The following is a 23,954-nucleotide window of genomic DNA, read 5'->3' as shown; positions in this document are numbered from 1 at the left end:
CCTGCCCCTCCTTGGGCTCGGTCTCCAATGGTGCCATCTCCTACTCGGACTCGTCTCGTCGTTACCCTGTTTCTGCCGAGTACAGGTGTGTCCGTGCCCCGTCCATGTTTTTTTTTTTTTTTTTTTTCTCTCTCTCTCTCTCTCTCTCTTTTCTTTTCTTTCTTTGCGACACAGCTGTCACGACACAGCTGTCACTTATTGTTCCCACCTCACGCCCAACGCGATGCCATCCGCACTAGCTGCAACCCGGGCTACGAACGGGCCTCGGGCGATGTGAGCCGCACCTGTGTGGCGTCGTCCTCGGGCGTATCGTGGGATGGCTCGGCCATGACGTGCACGCGCGTGAGCTGTGGCTCGGCGACGGCACCGGCCAACGGTCGGGTCAGTGGAAACACGTACTACGGCGACACGATCACCTACTCGTGCAACGACGGCTACCAACTGGTGGGCAGCGCGACACGCACTTGCCAAGCCACTCGCACCTTCTCGGGCTCTGCGCCGACGTGCCAGCCGCTGCCGTGCCCGGCCGTTCCCACGTACAGCTTTGGTGTGGCCACGGTGGTGAGCAACCCGATTGTGGGCGACGTGTTGACGTACACATGCAACGCCGGCTACACGCTGTCTGGGTCAAGCTCGGCCACGTGTGTGGCATCGGGCACGACGTTGAGCTGGAATGCCAACCCACCGACGTGTGTGGCCAAGACGTGCCGAGCACTATCGGCACCGACCAACGGCGCCGTATCGACCACCAACAACAACAAGTATCCCTCAACGGCCACGTACACGTGCGATGCGGGTTACGAGCGTCAGAGCGGAACGACGACGCGCACTTGCAACCCGGACACGTCATGGACGGGATCGGAGGTGGAATGCCAGGGCAAGCTGTGTGACGCGTTGGTGGCACCGACCTACGGTTCGATCAGTGCCACGGTATCGCGGTACCCGGCCACGGTGACGTTCCAATGTGGGGCGGGCTACGAGCTGGTGGGATCAGCTTCGACGGTGTGCAAGACCGACCAGAGCTGGACCAACCCCGAGCCCACGTGCCGGGCTTGCGGCGTCGACACATACAAGGTTGGCCAGAGTGCAGGCAACACGTGCCAGCCATGCCCGGCGTTTTCGAGCACCAACGGACAGCAGGCGCAGTCGGACTGCCTGTGCCGAGCGGGGTACGGCTACAACTCGGGTACGGGTGCGTGCACCGAGTGTGCCATCAACACGTACAAGAGCAGCTCGCAGGACGAGGCGTGCACGCCATGCCCGACGGGCTACGTTACGCTGGGCACGGGAGCCACGGCTTGCATTGGACGCATGTGCGATGTGGCGCCGACCATTGCGCACGGGCAAGTGCGGACGTCGCTGGACAATCGGTATCCGAGCGTGGCGACGTACACGTGTGACACGGGCTTTGAGCTGGCCAATGAGGACAGCGGCTTGCGACAGTGCCAGAATGACGGGTCGTGGAACCAAGGGCCACCGTCGTGCGTGCCCATCTGCGGTGATGGTCTGCACGTGGCCGGCGAGGAGTGCGACGACGGTGTGCTGGGCGGGATCGACGGGTGCTTTGACAACTGCACGGTGGTGCCGGGGTTCAAGTGTCTGGAAGCGGGCCAGGCGTGCGTGCGCTGCACGTTTGAGACGCCACCGCAGGACAGCACGTCGACGTGCGACACGTTTACGGTGGAGCAGCGTGTGTGGGCGGCGCAGGAGTTTGGGGCCGAGCCGGACGACCACGACGACTGCGGTGCGCCGACCATTTCGTCGGCGTACGTGGGTTGGCAGGGAGCGTCGGCCAGCTGTGCGGCGCACATGTACAACGTGTCGGTGACGTTTACGGAGGGAGGCCATGACATGTCGGTGGCAGTGTTTACGACGACGGACAACGTGGCACCTCAGTTTGTGGGCCTGCCGCCCAAGCAGGCTTACCCGGCGGAGTGCCATGCCCTACCGGACGGAACGACGGTGACGGCGACGGACCAGTGTGACGGCGACAACGTCAACGTGACGTTCTGGGATGAGCGGACGGACGGACGGTGCGTGGACGAGTACACGTTTGTGCGGACGTGGTGGACGTCGGACCCGTGCGGCAACGAGCGCACGGCGTCGGTGACGTACACGGTGTCGGACAACGTGGCCCCCGTGTTTGATGTGGAGGCGCGTGACCTACCGCTCGAGTGCGACAACACGGATCAGATGGACGAGATCCAGCCGTGGTTGGACCAGGTGGGCGGGGCCATGGCCTCGGACCAGTGCGGTGGCACGATTACGTACAGCAACAACTTTGAGGAGGTCAAGGCGGGTCTGGAGGCATCGTGCAGTGAGACGGGCGAGGTGACGGTGACGTTTACGGCACACGATCCCTGCGGTCTGACGACGACGACGACGGCCAAGATTGTGCGCCGGGACACGACGGCGCCGTACTTCCAGAACTTCCCGGCCAACGTGACGATTGAGTGCCACGAGGAGCTACCGGACATGCCGGTGGTACGGGCCGGGGACGCATGTGACACCAATGTGACGGTGACGTTTGTGTCTGAGCAGCAGGTGGCGGCGCGACCCGAGGACGCGGCCTGTGGTCACGCCTATCAGGTGGAACGAACGTGGACGGCGACGGACGCGTGCGGGTTGAGCACGACGCAGACGCAGACCATCACGGTGGTGGACACGACGGGTCCGCTCTTCCCCGTGGGACCGGAGACGCTGACGGTGGAGTGCGATCCCAACTCGACGGAGACGATCATCGGCGAATACCTGGCCATCCACGGCAACAGCACGGCGGAGGACCAGTGCGGCGACGCGGTGCGGTGGGCGTTTGACCGGCATGCGCTGCAGGTGAGCTGCGGGTCGGTGGGCCGGCACAACGTGACGTTTTACGCGACGGACATTTGCAACAACACGGCGGCCATCGAGTCGTACATTGACATTGTGGATCGCCGGCCGCCCGCCCTGCTGGGTGTGCGCGCGGACGGGATTTATGAGTGTGATGCGATCCCGAGCGAGTCGGACATGAACGTGACGGATGTGTGCGATACGGACCCTGTGGTGACGTTTTCGGACGAGGCGGTGCCGGGACGATGCGCGCATGAGCGAACGTTGTATCGTGGGGTGCTGGCGACGGATCACTGCGGGAACACGGACAATGCGACGCAGGTGCTGGAGGTGATTGATACCAAGGCACCGACGCTGGCACCGGCGCCGAGTGATTTGACGGTGGAGTGCGACGGCATGGGCAACGGGGCGCAGTTTGCGACTTGGTTTGCGACGCATGGCAACGGCAGCGCGTATGACACTTGTGGCGACGAGGTGACGTGGACGAACAACTATGACAACACGTCGCGGGTGCCGGGATGTGCGGCCACGTACCTGGACTTTGTGACCTTTACGGTGACGGATGTGTGCGGCAACAACGTGAGTCAGTATGTGGAGTTTAACGTGTTGGATCGGGTGGCGCCGCTTTTTAGCTGGGTCAACTACACCGAGCCCACGACAACCACGACCACGACCACAACTACGACGATGCCTACGACGACCACGACCACGACCACGGCGATGGGGTCGACCAACACGATGACGGATGCTGGCCTGGCCAACGGGACGACAACGGCGGCGCCCGACTTGCTGTCGGCGGGCAATGATACAGCTGCCTCGACGACCATGTCCATGGATGCTTCGACGACGATTGCCTCCACTACCACTACTACCACCACCACTACGACTACCACTACGACTACCACTACCACACCGTTTGATCCTACCCCATACCTTGTCGACGGTGTTCCGGCATCGGTGGTGCTGGAATGCATCAGCAGCACGGGCACCGAGCCCAGCCGCCCCCCTGTCTTTGATGTCATGGCCTTTGACACGTGCAGCCAGCAGAACTTTGATGTGGACTTTGTGGAGACCCGCCACCAGGGTGCTTGCGTGTTGGACGTACGCTATGAGCGACGCTGGACCAGCAAGGATGAATGCGGTAACGTGGTGGAAGCGGTTCAGAACATTACGATTGTGGACCGCACGGCGCCGGTTCTGGTGGGTGAGCCCACACCACTGATGCTGGAGTGCGACCGCAGCGACAATGAACAGACGTTGCGTCGTTGGTTGGCCTCGCATGCGGGACGTACGGCCGAGGACGTTTGCAGCATTGATCTGACGTGGACGCATGATGCCAACGTGGCAGCGCTGCTGGAGAGCAACAGCTGTGATGGCTCGGAGCAGACGACGGTGACGTTTGTGGTGTCGGATCCATGCGGCAACTCGATCAACTTTACGAGCTGGGTGGCCATGAAGGACACGACCCCGCCGCTGGTGACGGTTGCGGCCGACTATGTTGTGGACGAGTGCAAGGCGTCGACGCAGGAGGCCAAGTTCCAGGCCTACCTGAACAACAACGGACAGTCGATGGCGGTGGACGCTTGCGACACGACGCTGGAGGTGACGCGGTCGGTGCAACGGCAACTGCTGTGTCAGGCGACGTTTACGGCCAGCGTCAACTTTACGTACACGGACGACTGCGGCAACGCGGTTGTGGTGCCGACGGTGTATGTGGTGTCGGACACGCGGCCGCCGGTGCTGACGCTGGCGGGCAAGGCGGTGACGACCCACGAGGCGACGTTTGACTGGGAGGACCCGGGAGTGGCATCGGCCATGGACGACTGTGGCGGTGACGTGACGGATCAGGCACAGCTGGTGAACAACCTGGATGTGCTGATGCTGGGCGTGCAGCAGATCAACTACACGGTGACGGACGATTGCAACCAGGTGGGGCATGCTGTGCGGCGGGTGACGGTGCAGGACACGCTGCCGCCGTCGCTGTCGGTGACGCGTGCGGGCGTGGTGCGTCTGCGCCAGGGCTCGAGCTACTTGGTGCCGGAGGGCGCGTCGGCCACGGATCGCTTTGACGGCGTGCTGGACAGCGATGCGTTTTCGTACATTCCGCGCAACCTGTCGCGTGTGACGCAAAGCGTGGGCACGCGGGTGGTGTCGTTGGTGGCGACGGACTCGTCGGGCAACCGGGCACTGGGGCCTCTGCAGACGGTGCAGGTGCTGCCTGCGCTGGATCAGTCTGAGAAGAGCGGGTACATCCAGGTTGAGTTTGACACGGACCTGAGCGTGCAGGAGGATTCCGAGGCGGTGATTGCGGCCAGTTTCCTGGTAGCCATTGACTCGAGCAAGCTGGAGTCTGAGAGCGCGCTGGGCGATGCCCTGTACGCCCTGGACGTGAACGTGTATGAGAAGCCCGTGTGCTGGTCGTACCACAGTGGGCTGGCGGTGTGCCGTGTGGACACGCTGGACTCGTCTGAGGTGAGCCTGGATCTGGTGGCGAACATGGAGGGCGTTGCGGCTGTCATGCCACGGGCCAGTCCTGTGCAGGCGTTCCATGTGGGACTGAGTGCACGGCACTCGGTTTCGACGCGAGCGGCGATGCTGGCGCGTTTGAACGTGATGACACGAACGGATTTGGAGTGCCGGCACGGATTGTGTGAGTACCTGGTGGAGCGATCGGAGGTGTTGCAGCCGGTGCCGGTGATGCGCGCCCACCCACGCTCGCGAGTGACGCTGTCGGCCAAGACGTGGAAGGACGACGAGGACGTGGAGGCGGATCTGCTGGAGCTGGGCCTGATGCCGCTGGACTGTGTGCCTGTGGCGGGCCAGGCTGGGCGTGTGGTGGCCGATTTTGCGGGGCACCTGAATGCCGAGGCGCTGTCGGTTGTGTCTGAGAAGGGCATGTCGTTGGTGGGTGATGTGACGCTGTACTTCCGCCAGCAATTCAACGTGACGCTGGTGGCCAACGAGACGTCGCCGGGAGTGGCGTTGCTGGCGGCCCATGCGGCGGGTGTGGGAGGTGTGACGGTGGATGCTGTGACGGGCGAGGCGACCAAGGGTCTGGTGATGACGCTGTCCACCTTTGGGCTGGTGCATGCGGCCAACCTGGAGGCGATGCGTGGCCAGGCCGGCGTGGCGGGTGTGTCGACGCTGATGGTGGCCAAGACCGAGTCGCTGCTGGAGAGCGATCGTCCGTTTACGTACCAGTTTGTGTTGGACCTGTCGCTGCTGGATCCCACAACGACCACCACCGCCACGACGACCACGACGACGGCGCCAACCACCTTGCCTGGCACGTCAATGGAGCCCAGCACGGATGCTGCCAGCACCGATGCCGCCTCGACTGGCACGACCGAGGGTGATGTGTCCACGGCGACAAATACCAACGTCTTGCAGCGCCGCGATGCTTCGACGTAAGTTTTGTTCCATTCTGTGCTTGTTATTTGAGAGTAGAGAGTTTTGTGTGTATCGTCGTGCCAGCGGTTCATCTCTCACATACAAAAATCCAATCCTTGTCATCCTTGTTTTCCTGTTCTATGTAGAGCTGCTGTGAACGCAACCGACGCCACCATGGCCTCATCGACCCCCGAGGCGACCACGACCAGCACGACCAGCACTTCAACATCAACCACCTCGACGACCTCTACCTCCACTACCTCGACGACCTCCACGACCTCTACGACGACGACGACGACCTCCACGACCACCACTACTGCCTTGACGCCGATGACATATGCCAGCATGATTGAGACGCATCTGGGTGGCGACTCGCAGATGATCTGCACGGTACAGAACGCCCGGTCAGCGTCGTGCGTCCTGGAAACAAACCTCCAGCTGAGCGAGGCCGATTTGGTGGACCTGGATTCGCAGTTCCCGGCCATTGCGACGTCGTACATTTTGGCCGACAACTCGTTTGGTGGCGAGATGGCCGAGGCCGTGGCTGGGTGGGCACGCACGATTCTGGGCGATGGAGCGGTTGACCCCGTGGACATTCGCACGGGTGTGGCGGTGCGCGAGAGTCGCCGTCGCGCCAAGTCTGCCAGCTATGTGGTGACGGTGGCCTTTGATACCACGGAAGGCCAAGGATCGGATGCCAAGTATACGCTGAATGCCATCTACGATGATCAGAATGGCAACGTCACGCTGGCATCGCTGGCTGCTGATGTCCTGGCGCAGTTCCCTGAGGTCGAGGACGTCAGTCCCACGGATTTGCCCAATGAGGTGCAGTTGACTTTTGCCACGCTGGTGCTGCCTTCGGATGAGCTGGCGCGACGCCTGCAGAACCAGACTGCCATCACATCGCTTGGTGACCCTGGTAAGTGCTGCTTTGCTGGTTGCTGATGACTGGCAATGACGATGGCGTTGTTGTTGGCTGTGGCCAGTTTTTTCTTTTTCTTGCCTTTGACTATCTTTCCTTCCTCGACAGAGGCTGGTTTCGATCGCTGGTTGATTCGTGTTTTCTTCCTGCTCACCGCCAACCCTGTGGCTCATTTTGGTGTCTGTTTATTCATCTAGCTGTTGTAAGTGCAACGATGACGGCGGGTGACGTCGTGACAATCCTCGAGGCTGAGTTGGCACGTAATATCATGGTGATCAACGTCAACGGTTACACGTTTGTGGCCGCCTCGGATCCCGAAGTGCGACGCACCCCCTGGGTTGCTCCCACCACGACCACTACTACCACTCGGGGTTCGCGTCCCACCGGGCCCAATGGTGGCTCAACGACAGCACCTGGAAACTCGGGCGCGGAAGGATCGCGCAGCTCGAGCTCGAGCTCTGCTGGACCCATGATCGGCGGCGCTGTGGCCGCCGTGGTCTTGGTGGCCATTGTCATCATATTTGTTGTTCGTCGTCGACGCAACGCCAAGCCAAAGGTGTCACAGCAGGTTGCTGCGGTAAGGCCATCGCCTCGCCAGATTTACGCTCTTGTTCCTTCTTCTCATCTCTTCTGACCATCAACTCGTGTTGTATGATTGATGGTTCTTAGGACTTCAAGTCAGACACAAACTTCCGCACTGGAGTCATCAATCCGCTTTGTAAGTCGTGTTGCATTTACGGCATTTGTCCTCGTTCTCGGCTGGCTATCAACTCGTGCTTCTTGGCTAACTCCTTTTCTGTGTTGGTTCAACCGTCAGATGGCAACGTTGATACATCAGATCAAGAGGGTGTCTACGGCGAGGTGGATATTCCAGAAGCTGATGCCGACTCTGATCTGGATCAAGACGGGTTTTACCAGGACGTCACTGCAGAGAATTTTGAAGAGGAAGACGATATCGGAGGCGACACAGACGGCTACCTTGCAGTTGGCGCCGATGAAGAACTTTCGTCTTTGAATGTTGCTGGTCAAGATGTTGGCTACCTGGATCTGCAAAATAATGCTTCCCAGCCGTCTGCACCTGCTGTTAGTGCCGAAGATGCTTTTGGTGGCTTTGACGAAGAGGCTGCTGGGCAAGGTCCTGAAGAATATCTGGACATGGCAGCCGATGATGGACACGCGTTTGATGACATGTATGGTGAGGGCGATTTTGATGATTTCATGGACGAAGACGATGAAGTTGATGAGTGAGCTTGTTCAGCGCGACAACTCGACAACTCGACAACTCGACAACGCTTCAGCATCAAGGTGGCCATCAGTGTCGTATCCGTGTGGTTTTCAAACCAAGTTATGAGCGCGTTGCCCTAGGCCAGTATTTGAACAAACGCACTCCCCCTTTGCATGTTGTCGTTCGCGGGCTGTGTTTGTAGCCCCCGCATTTTTGTTCTTGTAGTTTTTCTCGCCTTTTAGACCTTCATTGACGGTCCATGTGACTTGTTCGTTGTCATTGTGACGTGCTTTTGAGTTTCCTTTCTTCGACTTTGTGCCCCGGGTTTGGTCTTGTTGGCTTTTCACCGAGGCTGTTGTGCGTTCTGGCCTCTTGTGCGGTTGAATGCGGCTTTGCCATTGCTTGTTCACCTGGCATTGGATCGCAAACCGATACGAGTTGATGGCCTCGAACCAAGCACAGAGCATTGTCGACGTTATGACGCCAGAGCTCAGGTGGTCATGCGGTCACGCTGAGCCTTTTTTTTTCTTGATTTTCTTCTCATTTCTTTTAATTTTTCTATCCTCCTTGGTTTTAACGAATTTGAACGTGGTCAACTACTCCAATTGATTTTGTGATGTTATGGGTCGAGCCACATTCCGCATTTGTTGAATTGTGCTGATGCTGATGCCAAGCCAAGCCCGCCAGACGCCCTCCATTCACTTCTCGAAGCCAGTCTGCATGACAAGCCGAACATAACAAAACCTGAAACGTAGCCATCTTTCTCCTGTTCTGTTGCAAGTGGTGGTATGGCCTGGTATGGCTGCGGTTGCCAAAAATGTTTTCCATATTAACAACTTTATGTGTGGCCTGTTTGGTTTTGACGTTTGACAGTTTGACAGTGTCGGCGTGGTTGGTTGGCAGTAGCTGTGCCCCTTGAGCGAGCTGCTTTGATGATTGATGTGTGTGACCCTTCTTCGAAGCAACCGCCGCTCATCACTTTTGAGATCGCTCGCGAGTGTAACGGTCAAAGCGTTGTGGCAACTCCTTGAGATGTATTTAAATTCGATAAATATCAGGAAGATGAAGAAATTGAAATACAATCATGACGATACAGAGTATCTTGTATTCAGACAGATGCAGTATATAGAGGACTTTCTGTTGTAATAACGTGCTATCATTTGTGTCACAAAATATCGAGTTAATGCAGTTTTAATAATGTACACAAAGGTATTAAATGAAGGACCTGTGTTGGTTAAGGTATCTGACTTGTTGCATCACTACCCATTATATTTTCTTGTGTCAAATGACGGCGCGACGAGTATGGCGGCAGTGACCGACGAACCAGCCCAATGGGCTACATGGGTGGCGGACCGGGTCTGGCGTGGGACCTGGCGTCAAGGTGGCACGTAAGTTTCTCGATGCTGCGCTGGCGGGGGCTGTCACAGGTCGTGCTCATGTTTCTTCCGCTGATGTGGCCCAAAAACGTTCAATGACAGGCAAGGCGGGGTGGCCTGCTCGTCGCATGTGGATCCGATGACGTCCACCATGGAGACGGTCTTCTGGACGGTGATGGGCATTTTGTTTGCCATCTCGCTCAAGTTGACGACGCGTTGGCACCATGAGCTGGGCATGGGCCCTTTTGAACCTGGCAAAGCCTGGCCCGTGATTGACCGACTGCTTGCGGTGACCCACTGGGGCATGATTGGTTACCTGCTACTCGTCAAGTATGGCAGCGGAACTATGCTGTACATCTTGCAGCCTTGCCACATTGTCATGGTACTGCAGGGCACATTGCTCATGCTCAAGCCCTCTCGAGTGACGCGGGGGCTGCTGCATGCACACTTTGTGCTCATCCTGGGCGCTTTTGTGGCTATCGTGCTTCCGGATACGGACACGTTGGAGGCCCCATTCGAGGTGGAGGTCTTTTTTATTCAGCACTTCTTGATTGTGTTTGTGACCCCACTACGCCTGCTCAAGCTACATGATGGAGGCCATTGGCGCTGGATCAGCGTGCTGGGTGGCCTGTGCATCATGCATCTCATGCACTGGCCTTTCTATGTGACCACCGGCTCCCTGACGCACGTGAACCTGCAGTTTATGCAGTGCCCCACCGTGGCCCTGGCCGAGATTTTGAAAGAGCTGCCCCCTTGGGTAATCACTCCATCGTACCGGTCCCTGGTTACTATTTTGTATCACATTGTGGCTATTGGCGTGGCCGCTGGATATCTGGAGCTTGGCCGCTTTCTCTTTACGCGTAAAACCAAGTCCTCTTGATGCGCAGCTGTGGCGTCAGTGCATGTCGCCTCGTGCCTCTCTTGGACTGTGGTTTTGCTCAGTACCAGGAAACACGTTGCAACACTCACGACTTGAGCAAGTGCTTGGTAATGAGCGAGACAGGAATGGAGTGGCGAGGAGAGAGAGAAAGAGAGATAGAGCGTGAGACACCAGTAGGCCAAATACTGGCATGACCCTGGGGTCTACAATTAAAAGGCTCAGAGTCAAGCGCTTGTGCGCACCAACCAGAGCCACCTGCCTGAGGTGGCAAAATTGATTTTCCAAAGCTTAGAGTCGCGCGAGCCTGAACACGGGTCTATTTACTTCGATTCGTCAGGCACCCGGCGAGAGTTACACAGCACAAACTCTCTTTCAGACCGCAATAATGCAGCGAGCCGAGGGGGATATGTGAATAAGGGCGGTTAAAGGGATGGATGAAAGGGGTAAGGATACGGTGTCACGGACACGACGGCCCTCGGGGCCAAAAGTCGGCTACAAGCGTGTCAGACGCAGGAGGCGGCCAGACGATGTATCAAAGGTTTCGACTCGTTCGGCGCCAATCAGGTCCAGCAAGTGCAGACGCAGGGGCAAGCGAATTTTGCGAGACTTGATAGCGAGAAGATCAGTGGCATAGCATTCTCTACGGACGTGACGGGCGAGCCAAGTTATGCTGGCAAGTGTAATTTCTATACCCGGTCATTGGGGCGAATAAAAAACACTGACTTGAACTTTTTCCGCTTGATACGGTCAAGGAGAATGCGCTGACCAGCAGCCAAGTCAGCAACATATGAGCCAACGCTGGGAACAGCAAACCAATAAGAGTCACCTACGACCGCAAAGGTCCAAGCACGAGGGCGCAGATAAGATACCATGTTCAAGTGAGGCTGAATGTAGTGCCGCCTAGAGACGGGTCAAGGTGTTCTAAAGCACCTACCGTCACGCAGCGTTAGGAACCCAGCCCGTTGCAAGAGTTGAATTTCTTCTTCGACGAGCCGATAGTCGCCTTCCAAGACGACCTGTGGGGAAGCGGACAAGTCAATATTGGGGGCGCCAGGAAGCTCGGACCAAATCAACTAGCATCGTAAGCATGGGTAAGTGGACAGACCTGAGTAATAGACCGTTTGAGGGCATTTTGAGCGGCAATGGTTTTGAAGAGGGCAAAGACTCGTTGATCATCCGCGCGAACTCGCTGAGTGCAGAGCTCAATGTGTGCTAGATAATCTGGGAGCCACACGGATGAGCTGGCCGAGACTATGCCAAAGCACGTTCGTGCAGACAAGCAACTTTGATCAGCGCACCGTTGGTTCGCACAAGAACGTCGCTGTGCGGGCCTCCCAGATGAAACATGAGAATATCCCCCTTGCGCTTCAAAGCATCCTAGCATCGAGCCCACGTGAGGCATGGCTTGTGTTCATTTTCGAAAACGAGACAGGATAGGTGCACGCACCAAGCTACGTTGAACAGCAGTTTGCTCGACGTTCAGGGCGGTCAGATGGTGCTGCATGCACAATGGCGGCAGCTTGGAGGCGCTCCAATAAGCAGCAGGCACGAGGTCTGTGATCTGCCGCGTCAGCTCCAGCGCATCCACCGCCGAAGCAGCCCCACGTTTGGCCCGCTTCCGCGCCGGTGAAGCCGCAGCTCCAGCCATACTTCCAAAGAAAAAAAAGCAAAACCACCACCAGCAGCACTGCGATCAAGTCGAGCCCCAACTGGCTCCTCTTCCTCTTGCTGTAGCCCCGTCAGCTCGTCGCCAAATGGTGTTCTGAGCTTCCAATTTTTTTTCAAAAAAAAAAAAAAAAAAAGCAAAAAAGCAAAAAAGAGAAAAAAGCAAAAAAAAAAGTGCATAAGCGGAAGTGTGGATAAAGTCAGACTTTGGTTGAAAACGCAACTGGCTGGATGTATCTCTGCAACTGCTCATCGAGGTGTCTCTATCTCTGTTACTGCTTCTCCTCAATACGTGCTGCGATGAGCTAAGCGAACAACTCTCTAAATTTTTGCTTTAGCACTTCTCCTCTCTCTTTCCTTCCACACACACACACACACACACACACACACACACACACACACACTCTCTCTCTCTCTCTCTCTCTTTCTCTCTCTCTCTCTCTCTCTCTCGCGCGCGGTGACGACAGAGCGAGGGCGTTGCGGGCGAGTGGTCCGAGTGGCGTAATAATATTTCTTGATCAGTGGCATCTTGGCCGTTTTTATTTTGCCTCTAGGGCGGGGTTGAAGTATCCTGGTTGGTCAAGTATCACCCCCCTGGGGTAGCTGTGTCTTGGTGTATCTGGCGCAACGGCTCAAGGACTGGGGCAAAAGACTGTCGCGTTGTCAATTTGGCGCCGACGTTGGCCAGCTGTGCTGGCTCGAGCGTTGGCAGAGCTTTGAAGGGCCCCTAGAGGCTTTGGCGCGCCCGGCCAGCTCTTAGACTCGTCGAATCGGAACCCGCATCCCCGTTCTTTGTGCTCGCTTTGTGGGCCTGGACCGCACTGGACTTGGTCGTGGAGGCACCAATGGCTGGCGCTGGGGTAGCAGGATCAAATTGGGGGACAGCAAACTCGACCGTGCGCCGTGCGCCGTCTGAATATTAGTTCCTGAGGTCGACCTGCTTGTGAGTGGCACATCTTCCTTGATCGGGCGCTACAGGTTGCCTCTCGGCTGTACCCTTTGTGCCATGGGCGCTTTGGTGAGCACGGCGGCTCACCCCAAGCCCCAGGCGGCTAGTGGGCTGCAGCGCGTGGCCAGCTCTCAGAAGGTAGATTTTGTGTCCTGGATCACGTCGGTGCTTTGGTGTCCATTGACACTCCTCTTCTCAGTAAACATGGACCTGGTATAGGTGGCAGAGGCAGACGTGGCAGAGCTTTTGCAGCACGACTATGGTGTTGAAGGCGATGCGTAAGTCCTCTTGGTCCGCCCATCGCGCGCATGAAACTTGCCACAAGTCGTTCCTCCTGCCCATTCATTTGAGGCCCTTGATTGGTTTTGCTTGCTTCGCTTTGGTTGGAATAGCGCTACGGCCGATGCCGTGGCGCAGTTTGTGGACGGGCTCGGTTCGGCTGTTGGTGCGTAGAGAACTTGATCCCCAGCGCCCTGCCATATACTCTTCCAGCTCTATTGCAAGTCTCAACGGCCTTGTGGCTGCCGTGCTCTCTAGTCAAAACGGGCCCTTGGACAAAAAATGTTGTGCACCTGACGCAGTTGGCTGTGCGCGTCACTGAGCAAGCTGGTGGGCTCGACAGCGCTGCATCCTCTGCACGGCCCACACCGCGGTTAGTCGTCTATCCCACCGTAGTCATGTTGGTTCCAAGTCAAGTGCAGCCAAGATGGATTCATAAAAAAGGCTACCATCAGGCTTGATGCCTTATTTTATAGCACGACAGTGCGCCACTCTCATTTGGTTGGATATTGTGGGTCAATTTGTTTTGGCAGGGAGCGAAGCGCGCTGCTGCGCCAGCTTACAGCCGCCCTTACCTTGCTGCGACATTTACTTCGCTTCTTGGTGTCGACCGTGTCGGAGCAAGCCTTGTTGGCTCACGTACGGACATGTGGTTCTGTCCAAACTGTCGCTTGTTGCGTATAAAGGGACTTGTTGATTAGGTTGGCTTACCTGTCGTGGTCGCCGTTGCGCAGCTGGAGCCTGCCACCTACCGCATGGAATATGTCTTGGCCATTTACCGCCCACCGCAGCAGGAAACAGACTTGAGCACGGCGATGGAGCAGGGGTTGCGCTCACCCGTGCCCAAGGTTCTCAAGAACAAGGCCTTTGCCGATCCCTCTCGCCCACAGAGCCCACTGGTCGGCGAGCAAGTCACGCCCTCTGAACTGCTTAATTATTCCCACACTCTGGCCTTGATGAAGCTGCTGGCGCAAGGGCTGACCGTCGATGCCGAAACACATGAAGAACAGGCCGTGCTGCTCGAATCCGTGTCCACCATGCTTGTGTTGCTCTCCAGAAATTTGCACCATGACTTTCGTGAGGCATCCATCTCGGCAGCCGTCGATGCCTGGCTGACGTTGCCGTATGAGGAACTTCAGCAAGCATGGGTGCACCTGGCGGCGTTCCTGGGGCGTGCCAACGCCCTTGATGCCCGCGAAGAGGAGGACGATCTTGTACGCGACATTAGCCAGCTATTCTTGATGCCCGTGGCTGTACGTGTACCGCCTTGTCCTTTGTCAACATTAGCACGCCAGGCTGGCCAGCTGCTCGAGCGCTCATCCCTTGACCAAACTCACACATTATTATTGCACCTCCATTTCAGCTGGCCCAGCAAATGTTCGGGGCCAATCAGGCCCAGCGTGAGCGTGCGCATCTCCGCTGGCAGCTCTTGCAGCTGCGCGCCCCGCAGCTCCTGCTCATCCTGCTCTACTACCAGTCAGGTCTGTGATATGTGCCCTTTCGTTTGTCATCATGGTTGCTGTGGCCCGTATTGAATTGGTCTGGCCAGCTCATCTCGTGTGGTCTGCGTGGATCAGGTGTACGAGCGCAGCGGGGCCAGGCGTTTTGGGACGTTTTGCGCAATGCTGGCCCAAGTAGTCATGCACCATCTAAAGTGCTGACGGTCTTTCCAGAAGCTCACAGTCACGTGCGCCGCTGGACGTTGTCTTTTGAGGAGCTTCTGACCACCTGTCTTCGGTACATCTCGCTTTTGGGGGCCTCGCCGAGTCTTTGTCTCATTTTACGTGACAGAACGAAGTAAAGCATGCTCGCTTTTCTCATGTTTGATCGGGCATGTCAGGCACTTGGATACCGTGAGCGGTGCAGCCTGGCTTTATCACTGGCTCTGCTATAACAACCAATTTTATACCTTCATCTTGGACGACGCGCAGCGCACCAGCCATTTGGTACGGGTGGCCCAGAACCATCGTTGTCACATTTTGATGAGGTTTTGATGATCTAACGGCCTTGTCATATTGGCAGGTGCTGCGCCTCTTACAAGGCCTGCATGGCCTATCGTTGGCCAAGTTTGAACTGGTTTGTGCCGTGGCTTGCCTCGGGCGCGTCACCGTGTAAGACGGTCGTTCAAGTTGATTTTCAATACCTCAATATGGATGGTATGATGGCAGGGGCGACTTCAACTATTGTGCTTGCTGATGCTTACGGAGCGAGTGTCCTCGTGTGCTACGTTGCAAAATACGGTGTGTCTTTCCGATTACAGACACAAAGGGCCCCGGTGACCTCGGGGACAGTTCACGCATTTGTTTTTGGCTGCTAGCTCGTGGAAGAGGCCAGTTGGTACAAGGTGCATGACGCGACGACTGATTCGGTGGTGGATCTGGCGATTGGGTTGCTGAGCAACTGCCTTCACTTTAATCTCAAGACTGTGCGGGACCGCGACTTTTTCATCTCGGGAATCGGCATTCTTCTGAATCTGGCGCCGTATGCCGTGCAGCTGAGCAATCACAGCTCGCAGCTGTTGACGCGGTTTGTCTCGGGAATGCAGGCATGGCCTCAATGCCCGGTCCGCTCTGCTGACGACAATCCTGTTTGGGCATTGTTGTCTAGGCTTTTCAAGTTGTGTCACCGCATTTACTTTAACAGCCGCCAGGGACAGCAGGTATGTGTGTCGAATGCAGGGCGTCAAATGCTCATGTGTGTATAGTCCATCGCTCATGAATAGCGTGCGATTGGGATTTGCTGTTAGAACTTGGCGCATTTGCGGGCAGCGCAGCGCTGTTTGCGTGCTGTCTTGAGTGTCATTAGCGCAACTTTATCACACAAGTAGGTTGCCAGCTTTATCAATCATGAAGGTGGCAAACGGGCGAGAAAGAGGCTCTGCTCTCATGATGATCTGTTGTGCATGTTCATGGAATGCAGCACGCGCAGTCAAGTGTCTTTGGTGTACTGTCTGTTGACCGAGGCCAAGCTATTGGGGCAACTGGCCTCACATGCCCATTTAGGGCGGCCTTTGAGTAACTTGAATACGGTAAGAGTTCAGGCCACTGGCTCGTGTGTCTCAGCAACCCATCGCCGCGTCTTCTCATGAACAAGGTATTTTGAACTGCGAATAGCTATTGCGCGTATTTGAGGCGCTATTGCAGCACGATCGAGGCGCAAGTGTTTCGCACTGGACATCGGCCATCCGAGCCGAGCTGGCCCGTTGGCCTGCTGACCGCTTTCCCGTGAGTTTTGACTTGTGCTGCTTGGCCGTCCCTGTTGTACTTTGTGATGAAGAGGGGAGAACGTTTTCCTGGTTGGCTGGGGCTCATGAATGCTGTTTGTGCAGGTTGTGCGTGTCCCCCGGTACCGTTTCTGTCCAGAGCCAGACAGTGCTTTTTATTGGTTGCGGACGCTGTGGCAAGCCGTGCTCCACGAGGGGCACGTATTGCCCGATCGTGCATACCGCCTGTTTGAGGAAAGTTTTGAGCCAATGGATTGATGAAATGTGCTCCTTTTGTTGTGTCAGCGTGTGACGCATGATGTGTCGTGGACACCCATTGCCATTTAAAAACTCAGTAATAAGGCACATTAGGAGTGTCAGGCTCAGAACCTGGCAGAGAACTCACAGATTGCCAGCATCAACTTGGGAATCAATGTGGCGTTAAGTGATGGAGCTTTGTGCGTAAGGCTTGTTCAACACATGTCTGAGACCTTGGTTTCATGCTTCCTCGCGCCTTTCTAGTACCATGAGCTCAGCCAGAGTCATATGGGCTGCCTCGAACTCATCGTTCTTTGAGTCAAGGCCTCAAGCGACTTGCCGGACAAGCGGTTGATGTACGATTCGCAAGCTCTTTCCAGCTTGTTGTGCGTAGCAAGCTGGCTTCTTGAAGCAGGCGCGCACTCTTGCTTTCATGCAGTCAAAACGAGAGCCCAAAATATCGCATAAACTCAAAAGGCGCAGCAAGGCGCGAGCATCATTGTCCAGTTTGGCGGTCCACCTACTTCACCACCCCAATGACGCTGAAAAACAATTTCCTGGACACCCTTCCGTCGCCATACGCACTAGAGGGGTCCACTCCCGGTCCCTGCCCCTACTTAGGTATTCATTTGATCACCTCTCTTCCTCTTTGTTAAGACATCTACTCTTGTGCGCTGGAAAAAAAAACAGGATCCGTTTACGTCGATCCGATTTCAGACTGGCGCGCCAGGCGTGCGTCAGAGCTCGACCGGCGTTTGTCCATGTGCCCATCCATGTACTATGACCGCCAACACGTCGATCGATCGCCCCAGTGGCTCCTGCCGCGAGAGAAATCGGAAACGTCCTTATGGGTCGGGTCATGGATCCGGACACTTATCCCCTGTCAATTCCCCCAATAACCCAGAATTACCCACAAAGTTTGCAAAAGGTGACGTGTGACTCGGAAAACAGATACGATAAGCCTAGAGCGATCGATTGCAATCGCAACACCATGGTCCCCCCACTGCGCCCAGTGCCACGCGCCTTGCGTGCCTGATCGTGTTGCTTTGATGGTCTGATCCTGACCAGTGAGTCGTGCCTTTCTTCATTTTTTTTTTTTCCCTCTTGCCCCTGCCGTGCGCCATGTCGCGGAATCAACCTCCGTCTGGCAAGAAGACGTTGCGTCGCAACTTCTCGGCGCTCTTCAACAATGCCGACGGGCAGGCCTTGTTCGAGTGCGATCGCTACATGATCGCACTCCACAAGCTGCAAACCAGCGATGATCCAAACCATGGGCGTGTGGCGTACCGCCGCTTACTTGGAATGCACGGCGGTGGCTTTGGTACCAAGGCTGACCAGGAGCAAATCGAGGTGTGGAAAAACAACAACCTTGACAAGGCTCATCGACCCCTTATGAAAGTCAAGGCCGATCTCGATGCGGCACAAGCTGAGGCGGCCGCTCCCCTCTTCCCCGAAGGCAAGAGCACGGCCACACTGGATCAACACGATACCATGACCTCCTGGCCAGACCCTCAGCCCAACGTCACGCCTCGCAAGATCGAGGCTGACGCGCCCGAGAGCTACCTCACCCATGAGTTTTGCTGGCACGGCTGGACACCGTTCTTCTGGTGGCATCGACCTCTCATGGCCGAGTTTGAGTGGCTGCTGCAAGAGAACGACCCGATGGACAAGGGCCACAACAACTTTGACGCCCTTGGTGCCCACTATCTCGACTGGGACAACTGGGATGGCCTTGCCCTTCCCCCTTACCTCAGCAACCCCCAGTACATTGTGCGCTCCGACAAATTTGCTGACAAGGGCTTCCCACAGCACATGGCCTTTCCGAACCCGCTCTATCGCTGGTTCGCCCCCGTGCACGCCGAGGACCAGCTTCATGAAAAGTTTCCCGGCCAGTATCCTGATGATTTCAACTGCACGACGCGCGACCCGGCCTATCGCTCACAGGCCTACGGGTACACTGAAAGCTGGCCGGTGCTGTACACTCCTGCTGATCCGAGCAAAAAAACCAAGGCCACCAACTCGATCCGCGACATGGTCCACGACGCCATGCTCAACCCCAACTTGGAGGAGTTTGCCACCACGGCGGCCGGTGGTAGCGGTAGCATGGAGCAGCCACACAACCTTTTCCACAACCGCTTGGGCGGCTCATACGGGGACGGCTCATTCACTGGTACCATGACCAGCCTGCAGTCCATCTATGACCCAATCTTTTGGCTCCACCACTCCAATATTGAACGCCAGTTGATGTCCTGGCAGCGCGCTTGGGTGCCAGAGAATAAGCCCGGCTTCACCCCCTTGCCCGAGTCGCTCCCCGATGAGGCCACCAAGGCATACCGCATCTATCCTTGGACCAAGCCCAACTTGGTGTTTCCAACCAATGGCGAAGCGCCTCAGTTCTCCTGGTCAACCCCTGCTGACGTCGATGGTGAGGGTAACGCTGCAGCATCAACCACAAACGACGGCACGATCGGTGACTGGTGGGCCTACTCAACTCTGCCCTACGAATATGACAACTACCTCATCCCGGAGGGTGACCCGCGAGGTGAACGTCTTGGCGCTTTTACCGTGGGCAGCCCGCGCCGCATGCGCTTGGACGCCAACATTGGCAAGCAGCCGTCTGGGCGCTATGGGCTGGAGACGGGTGATGGGGTGCTCGTGGACACGGTCGCCATTCAAAACGCCTTTGCGGGCGGTGCTCGCTGCGCCCGCTGCCAGGGCAAGAAGGGCCAGCATCTGGCCTTTGACGTAACTGGCACTTTTGGGCCTGAAGACCTGGAAGCGCTCGAGAAGTGGCGTAAGGCCGGAAAGCCTAAAAGGCGCGTGCCTGCCCTTGCACGCGCCCGCATTGTACGCGTGTTTGCGGGCGACCGTCGCGTTGTCGTGGCAGATGGTGACGTGGCGATCGAAAGCGTCGACTTTTGGGCCAACCGTGGCCTTCGCAACCCAGCAGCGAAGCTCACTCTCAACCAGAAGCAGCAAGTCAACGTCATGCTCAAGACCCTACCCGTGGCTCAACTGACCTCGGCAGTGGGGTCAGCTTCAGCCACGACCATGGGCGTCTCTGGGCCTCGTCCAATGGTCGCCACGACAGCCAATCCTACGTTTGAAGCAGCCCTCGCCGCCAATGGCATGTCAAGCACGGTGGACTTTGATCCGGCGCTCTGGACGGTGGGCATGTGCCACGGAAGTGTTCATGATTTTACGGCCGAGCGCTTTACTGTCCGCCTCTACGACCAAGCGGGCCTCCAACCAGCCAACGCGTGGATGTCGCAGCTGGCGGTCACTGTCAGCGATTTGAATTCTGACAACCTCGCCATTGCCGAGCCAGATGAGTTGGCCAATGTCCTGGTGGTGGTGACCGAGATTGATGGCCCTGGCAACCCGTGGATTCTGACGTCGCACCACAGGCCAAATGCTCCTCACCCCGCGTTCCAAAAGGTGCAGCCCCCGTTCGAGTTGGCCAAGGTTGTCGCTGCCGACAGCGTGTGGATTTATGTGTCACCTGCGGTCCCAGAAGAGCGGCGCCAGGCTGTGCTGACACATGCACTCGAGGGGCACGTACTCAGCCCACATCCACACACGCTCAACGAGGGGCTGTTGGAGCCAACGCCTTCGTCCGATCCAGATGAGCCTGGTGAGTCTGGTCAGACCGCGTCCAAGCGTTCCCCTCAGGCGTCCCGCAGACACAAGCGTTCCACTCAAGCGTCTGGCGGGCCTCCGCCCAAGGTTGTCAAGGGGCTGTAAGTGCCACTCTGTGCTCGAACGAGCTCATCGGGATGTGGCACGACATGTTTTTTTTTTTTTTTTTTTTTGTTTTGTTTTGGAACTGAACAATGGGACACTCGTGCATCGCCCTGGGATTGTGCACCTGCTTTTGTGTTCTCTCTTTGACTCCTCGTCTTGCGTTTTCTGTTATTGTGTGCGCGTGTTTGACCATGTCTGCGAGGTTGTATAGCTGCCTTGGTTATCCACCCCGCTCTTTTCTTGAGAGGTTGGAGCTGATGATACTCGTGTGTGTAAAGCGCAATACTCCAATTGATCATTTTGACTGTCAAGCTCTTTTTTTGACAACTGATTTTCCTGCCAGTCTTGGGCGAGAATGTCAAGTCACATTCGTGCTTGACCATCAACCTCTTCTGAGCACTTTTTAGCTCGGAGCAGCGATTGACTTGCGCTATTTCTCCCCAAGCATTGTCTGCCAAAACATGTTTTGGAAGAGTGCACCCTCTTTACAATAACATCAACACACAGATCGGTGCGTTTCGAACGCTCCGAACCGCACCTCTCAGTGGCGAGCTACCCACGAGCTTTGGCACCGGTGTGGAAGCCAATCTCACGCTGCCACCGCCCTTGCCTTTTTCGAGCGACATTGCCTGCTTTCAACACGGCATCACGGTACAGAGCATTCCGTGTGTCTGGCCAGATTTGCGCCACGGTGTGGGTCTTCTTGATGCCATCATGCTGTCCAGCCGGCGCAGAGAGCATTCAGAGGCCCTCGCTTAGGAGCCATGCGCAGATGGCGAGGGACCATACGCGGCAACATTTGTCCAACATAAACAACAACGCCCCGCCATGGCACCGTTGATCCTGAGGGCGGTGATCCAATTGGGCAATTGAGGGGACGACCAAGCAGGCGATCTGCAGCCAATGAGCCAGCACCCTTCAACGAGCTGATCTGACCATTTTGCTCGTAAAAACATGAATTTTATCAATTTTGCGAAAAAAAATAAATAAAATGGAAGCGTCTGACAATCCCGAGCTTGGTCTTTAAGTTCAAAGGGGTCGTTTGATTTTATACTTGGTGGTGAACAACACCAGAGCGATGAGCGCGCCGGAGCGCTGGATGAGTGAGGCGCTCAAGGTGGCGGCGGCGGCGACAACGGCGGGTGAGGTGCCGGTTGGCTGTGTTTATGTGGTGGATGAGCGGGTTGTTGCGCGTGGACACAATGAGACCAATCGAGACCGGAATGCAACGCGTCATGCAGGTTGGTGTGGTCGTGTGTGCGCGCGAGGGCGGTTGTTGTGTCATTGTTTGCTCATGCCTCGCGCTGCGTTTGCCGCAGAGTTGGTGGCCTTTGATGCCTTGGTGGAGCAGGAGGGGCTGGACGAGGCACGCGATCTTGTTGCACGGGCCACGCTATATGTGACAGTAGAGCCCTGCGTCATGTGTGCCTATGCACTCCGGTACGCTTCAGCCCTGTCCCACGTGGCAGTAGGTGAGCATGACCCCCGGCTCTCACAGGTTTGGACTGCTGAGCAGGTTGCTGGGGGTGCCCAAGGCTATTTATGGCTGCTCAAACGAGCACTTTGGTGGTTGTGGAACCGTGCTGCCCATCAGCAGCGTAAGTGATGAGCACGGCGTCGCATGTGAGCGAGCGTCTTGAGCAGAAGTTCATCGGCATTGTCTCGCATCCCTCCCTATGCCTGGCTGGTAGTATCCAGCACCAGATAGTGCGGTCCAACTGCCCTGGCCCGCGGAGCTGGCCGTGGAGGCGGGCGTGTGCGCTTCCGAGGCCGTCAATTTGTTGCGCATTTTTTATGCTGGCGAGAATCCCACGGCCCCCGAGCCCAGAAAAAAAGCAGCTCGAATTGTGAAGCTATTGCCCACGGATGGTTCAGCATCGAGTTGACGAGGTCAGTCTGCCGAGTTGTGTCAACGAGGCTGACACACGAGGGTTGCCACCAAGGCATACGGCTTGACAGGGGGACATGCACACCGAGGCATGCGGCTTGACAGGGGGGGGCATGCAGTTGAGGAAAAACATTCGATTTTATCACACGCTATTCTGCCTGACTTGTGGCGGCATGCTACTCTGCGTTCTACTTGGTTCCCGGTTGTAGATTATGGAAGCGTTCTTGCAGCGCCGCTTCCACAACTTCAACTCGGGCACACGGAGGACCTATACTATCATGTCCTGATCGTTCCGTCCTTGTGGGGCGGAGCCTTTGGTGCGCGCGCGGCGCGCTTGATTCTCATGTGCGGGCTGAAATGGCCAGAGGCCAAGGCGCGTGCTGCAACCTAAAACAAGTGGGCGGCACGGCGGAATTTTGATGCCGCTTGACGCTCCGCCTCGGACACTTTGAGGTCATCCAACATGACCAGGTCTGGAAGCTGGCTAATGACGTATAGGCTATCAAGTGACAAGAGCAGGACACCGGGATATTAGCTCAAGACAGGGTGGCAGCTGCCACAAGCAAGCACAGCGTAGGGCCGAGCCCACTGTGCACGATGCCAGCAGCAGTCATGTTGCAAGGGCGTTGTGGATGTGACTATTTTCTCCTTCTTTGGTGTGCGGGCTGCCGCTGAAATTTATCTGGCAAATTTGTTGGTCATGGCAGCACTATGATTCACGCACCGGTACTCTGTGTTTTCAGCTTTGGAGCCGCCGTTGAAGTACGACGGTGCCGCGGGATTGTTGATCATGCTAAGAACGCGAAGCTTGGGAAAGGCGCGCTTGACCTGTGGCGAAACAGAGCGAATGAGAGGACAAGGCAGACATGACATAGCGTGACGAGCGCGAGGGTAAGAAACGTCTTTGGGACCACAACAACGCAGCGCATCAGCTCACGGCTGGAGACGCACATCTTCCACAAAGACGCCGAGGTTGTTAATCTTGTTCTTGTTAATGTACTACCCTCATCCAGCAGTCATCAAGCAGGCAATGAGCACAAGACGCGTTTGAAGAAGTGGAGTCGTGCGCCACACAACGATACGCACCAGGGTCGAGAGCTCGGGATGAAAGCGAAACTGGCAATTGTGCTCGGTCAGGAGGTTGTCGTCCAGAATCAGAGTGTGCAGCTTTGTAAACCCGGTGAGGGATGACACCGAGCGCACCTGATTGTGACTCAGGTCCAGCTCCTGACATTCCGACCCAAACTTGCTGGCAATCGCCGGCGGCACCTCCCGCAAATCCCGGTACGCCAGGTTCAACCGACCGCGATCCATCGTCACGGCAGCCATGTCTTGGGTTGGCTGGTA

The 23,954-nt window shown here is 56.7% G+C and overlaps 4 protein-coding genes across 4 annotated transcripts; 2 read left to right on the top strand and 2 right to left on the bottom strand.

Moving 5' to 3' along the window:
- Positions 1-9,893: 9,893 nt before the first annotated feature.
- Positions 9,894-10,622, top strand: MONBRDRAFT_12589 (uncharacterized protein; the record flags this gene model as incomplete). Its single annotated transcript, XM_001750462.1, has 1 exon — positions 9,894-10,622. The coding sequence occupies one exon, from the start codon at positions 9,894-9,896 to the stop codon at positions 10,620-10,622; it is 729 nt and encodes a 242-aa protein (XP_001750514.1).
- A 492-nt stretch (positions 10,623-11,114) lies between these two features.
- Positions 11,115-12,270, bottom strand: MONBRDRAFT_29999 (uncharacterized protein; the record flags this gene model as incomplete). The annotated part of the gene is made up of 6 exons (XM_001750424.1): positions 11,115-11,262; positions 11,346-11,448; positions 11,557-11,638; positions 11,728-11,843; positions 11,921-11,999; positions 12,070-12,270. The coding sequence occupies 6 exons, from the start codon at positions 12,268-12,270 to the stop codon at positions 11,115-11,117; spliced, it is 729 nt and encodes a 242-aa protein (XP_001750476.1).
- A 587-nt stretch (positions 12,271-12,857) lies between these two features.
- Positions 12,858-21,028, top strand: MONBRDRAFT_34594 (uncharacterized protein). Its single transcript, XM_001750461.1, has 20 exons — positions 12,858-13,374; positions 13,456-13,514; positions 13,629-13,681; positions 13,774-13,888; positions 14,049-14,154; positions 14,217-14,768; positions 14,879-14,996; positions 15,093-15,252; positions 15,356-15,461; positions 15,538-15,591; positions 15,684-15,755; positions 15,833-16,041; positions 16,123-16,174; positions 16,262-16,338; positions 16,435-16,543; positions 16,629-16,739; positions 17,090-17,175; positions 17,415-17,596; positions 17,788-17,969; positions 18,179-21,028. The coding sequence occupies exons 1-20, from the start codon at positions 13,294-13,296 to the stop codon at positions 20,717-20,719; spliced, it is 5,025 nt and encodes a 1,674-aa protein (XP_001750513.1). The 5' UTR covers positions 12,858-13,293; the 3' UTR covers positions 20,720-21,028.
- A 1,966-nt stretch (positions 21,029-22,994) lies between these two features.
- Positions 22,995-23,936, bottom strand: MONBRDRAFT_29997 (uncharacterized protein; the record flags this gene model as incomplete). The annotated part of the gene is made up of 4 exons (XM_001750423.1): positions 22,995-23,106; positions 23,332-23,435; positions 23,559-23,606; positions 23,694-23,936. 4 exons carry the CDS (start codon positions 23,934-23,936, stop codon positions 22,995-22,997), a joined length of 507 nt encoding a protein of 168 aa, XP_001750475.1.
- Between the last annotated feature and the right edge of the window lie 18 nt (positions 23,937-23,954).

The sequence above is a fragment of the Monosiga brevicollis genome, genomic scaffold (assembly GCF_000002865.3).
Source record: "Monosiga brevicollis MX1 MONBRscaffold_41 genomic scaffold, whole genome shotgun sequence".
Lineage (NCBI taxonomy): Eukaryota > Choanoflagellata > Craspedida > Salpingoecidae > Monosiga > Monosiga brevicollis.
Note: the sequence above shows the minus strand (reverse complement) of the source record. Positions and strands in the feature narration are given on the sequence as shown.

What these genes read in the sequence shown, in the direction of transcription:
- MONBRDRAFT_34594 (XM_001750461.1), top strand. Translation starts at nt 13,294, where the DNA reads ATGGGCGCTTTGGTGAGCACGGCGGCTCACCCCAAGCCCCAGGCGGCT. An exon ending in CGCAGCGCACCAGCCATTTG is followed by an intron (nt 15,462 to 15,537) that starts GTACGGGTGGCC and finishes TCATATTGGCAG; the next exon opens with GTGCTGCGCCTCTTACAAGG. An exon ending in ATTGCAATCGCAACACCATG is followed by an intron (nt 17,970 to 18,178) that starts GTCCCCCCACTG and finishes GCCGACGGGCAG; the next exon opens with GCCTTGTTCGAGTGCGATCG.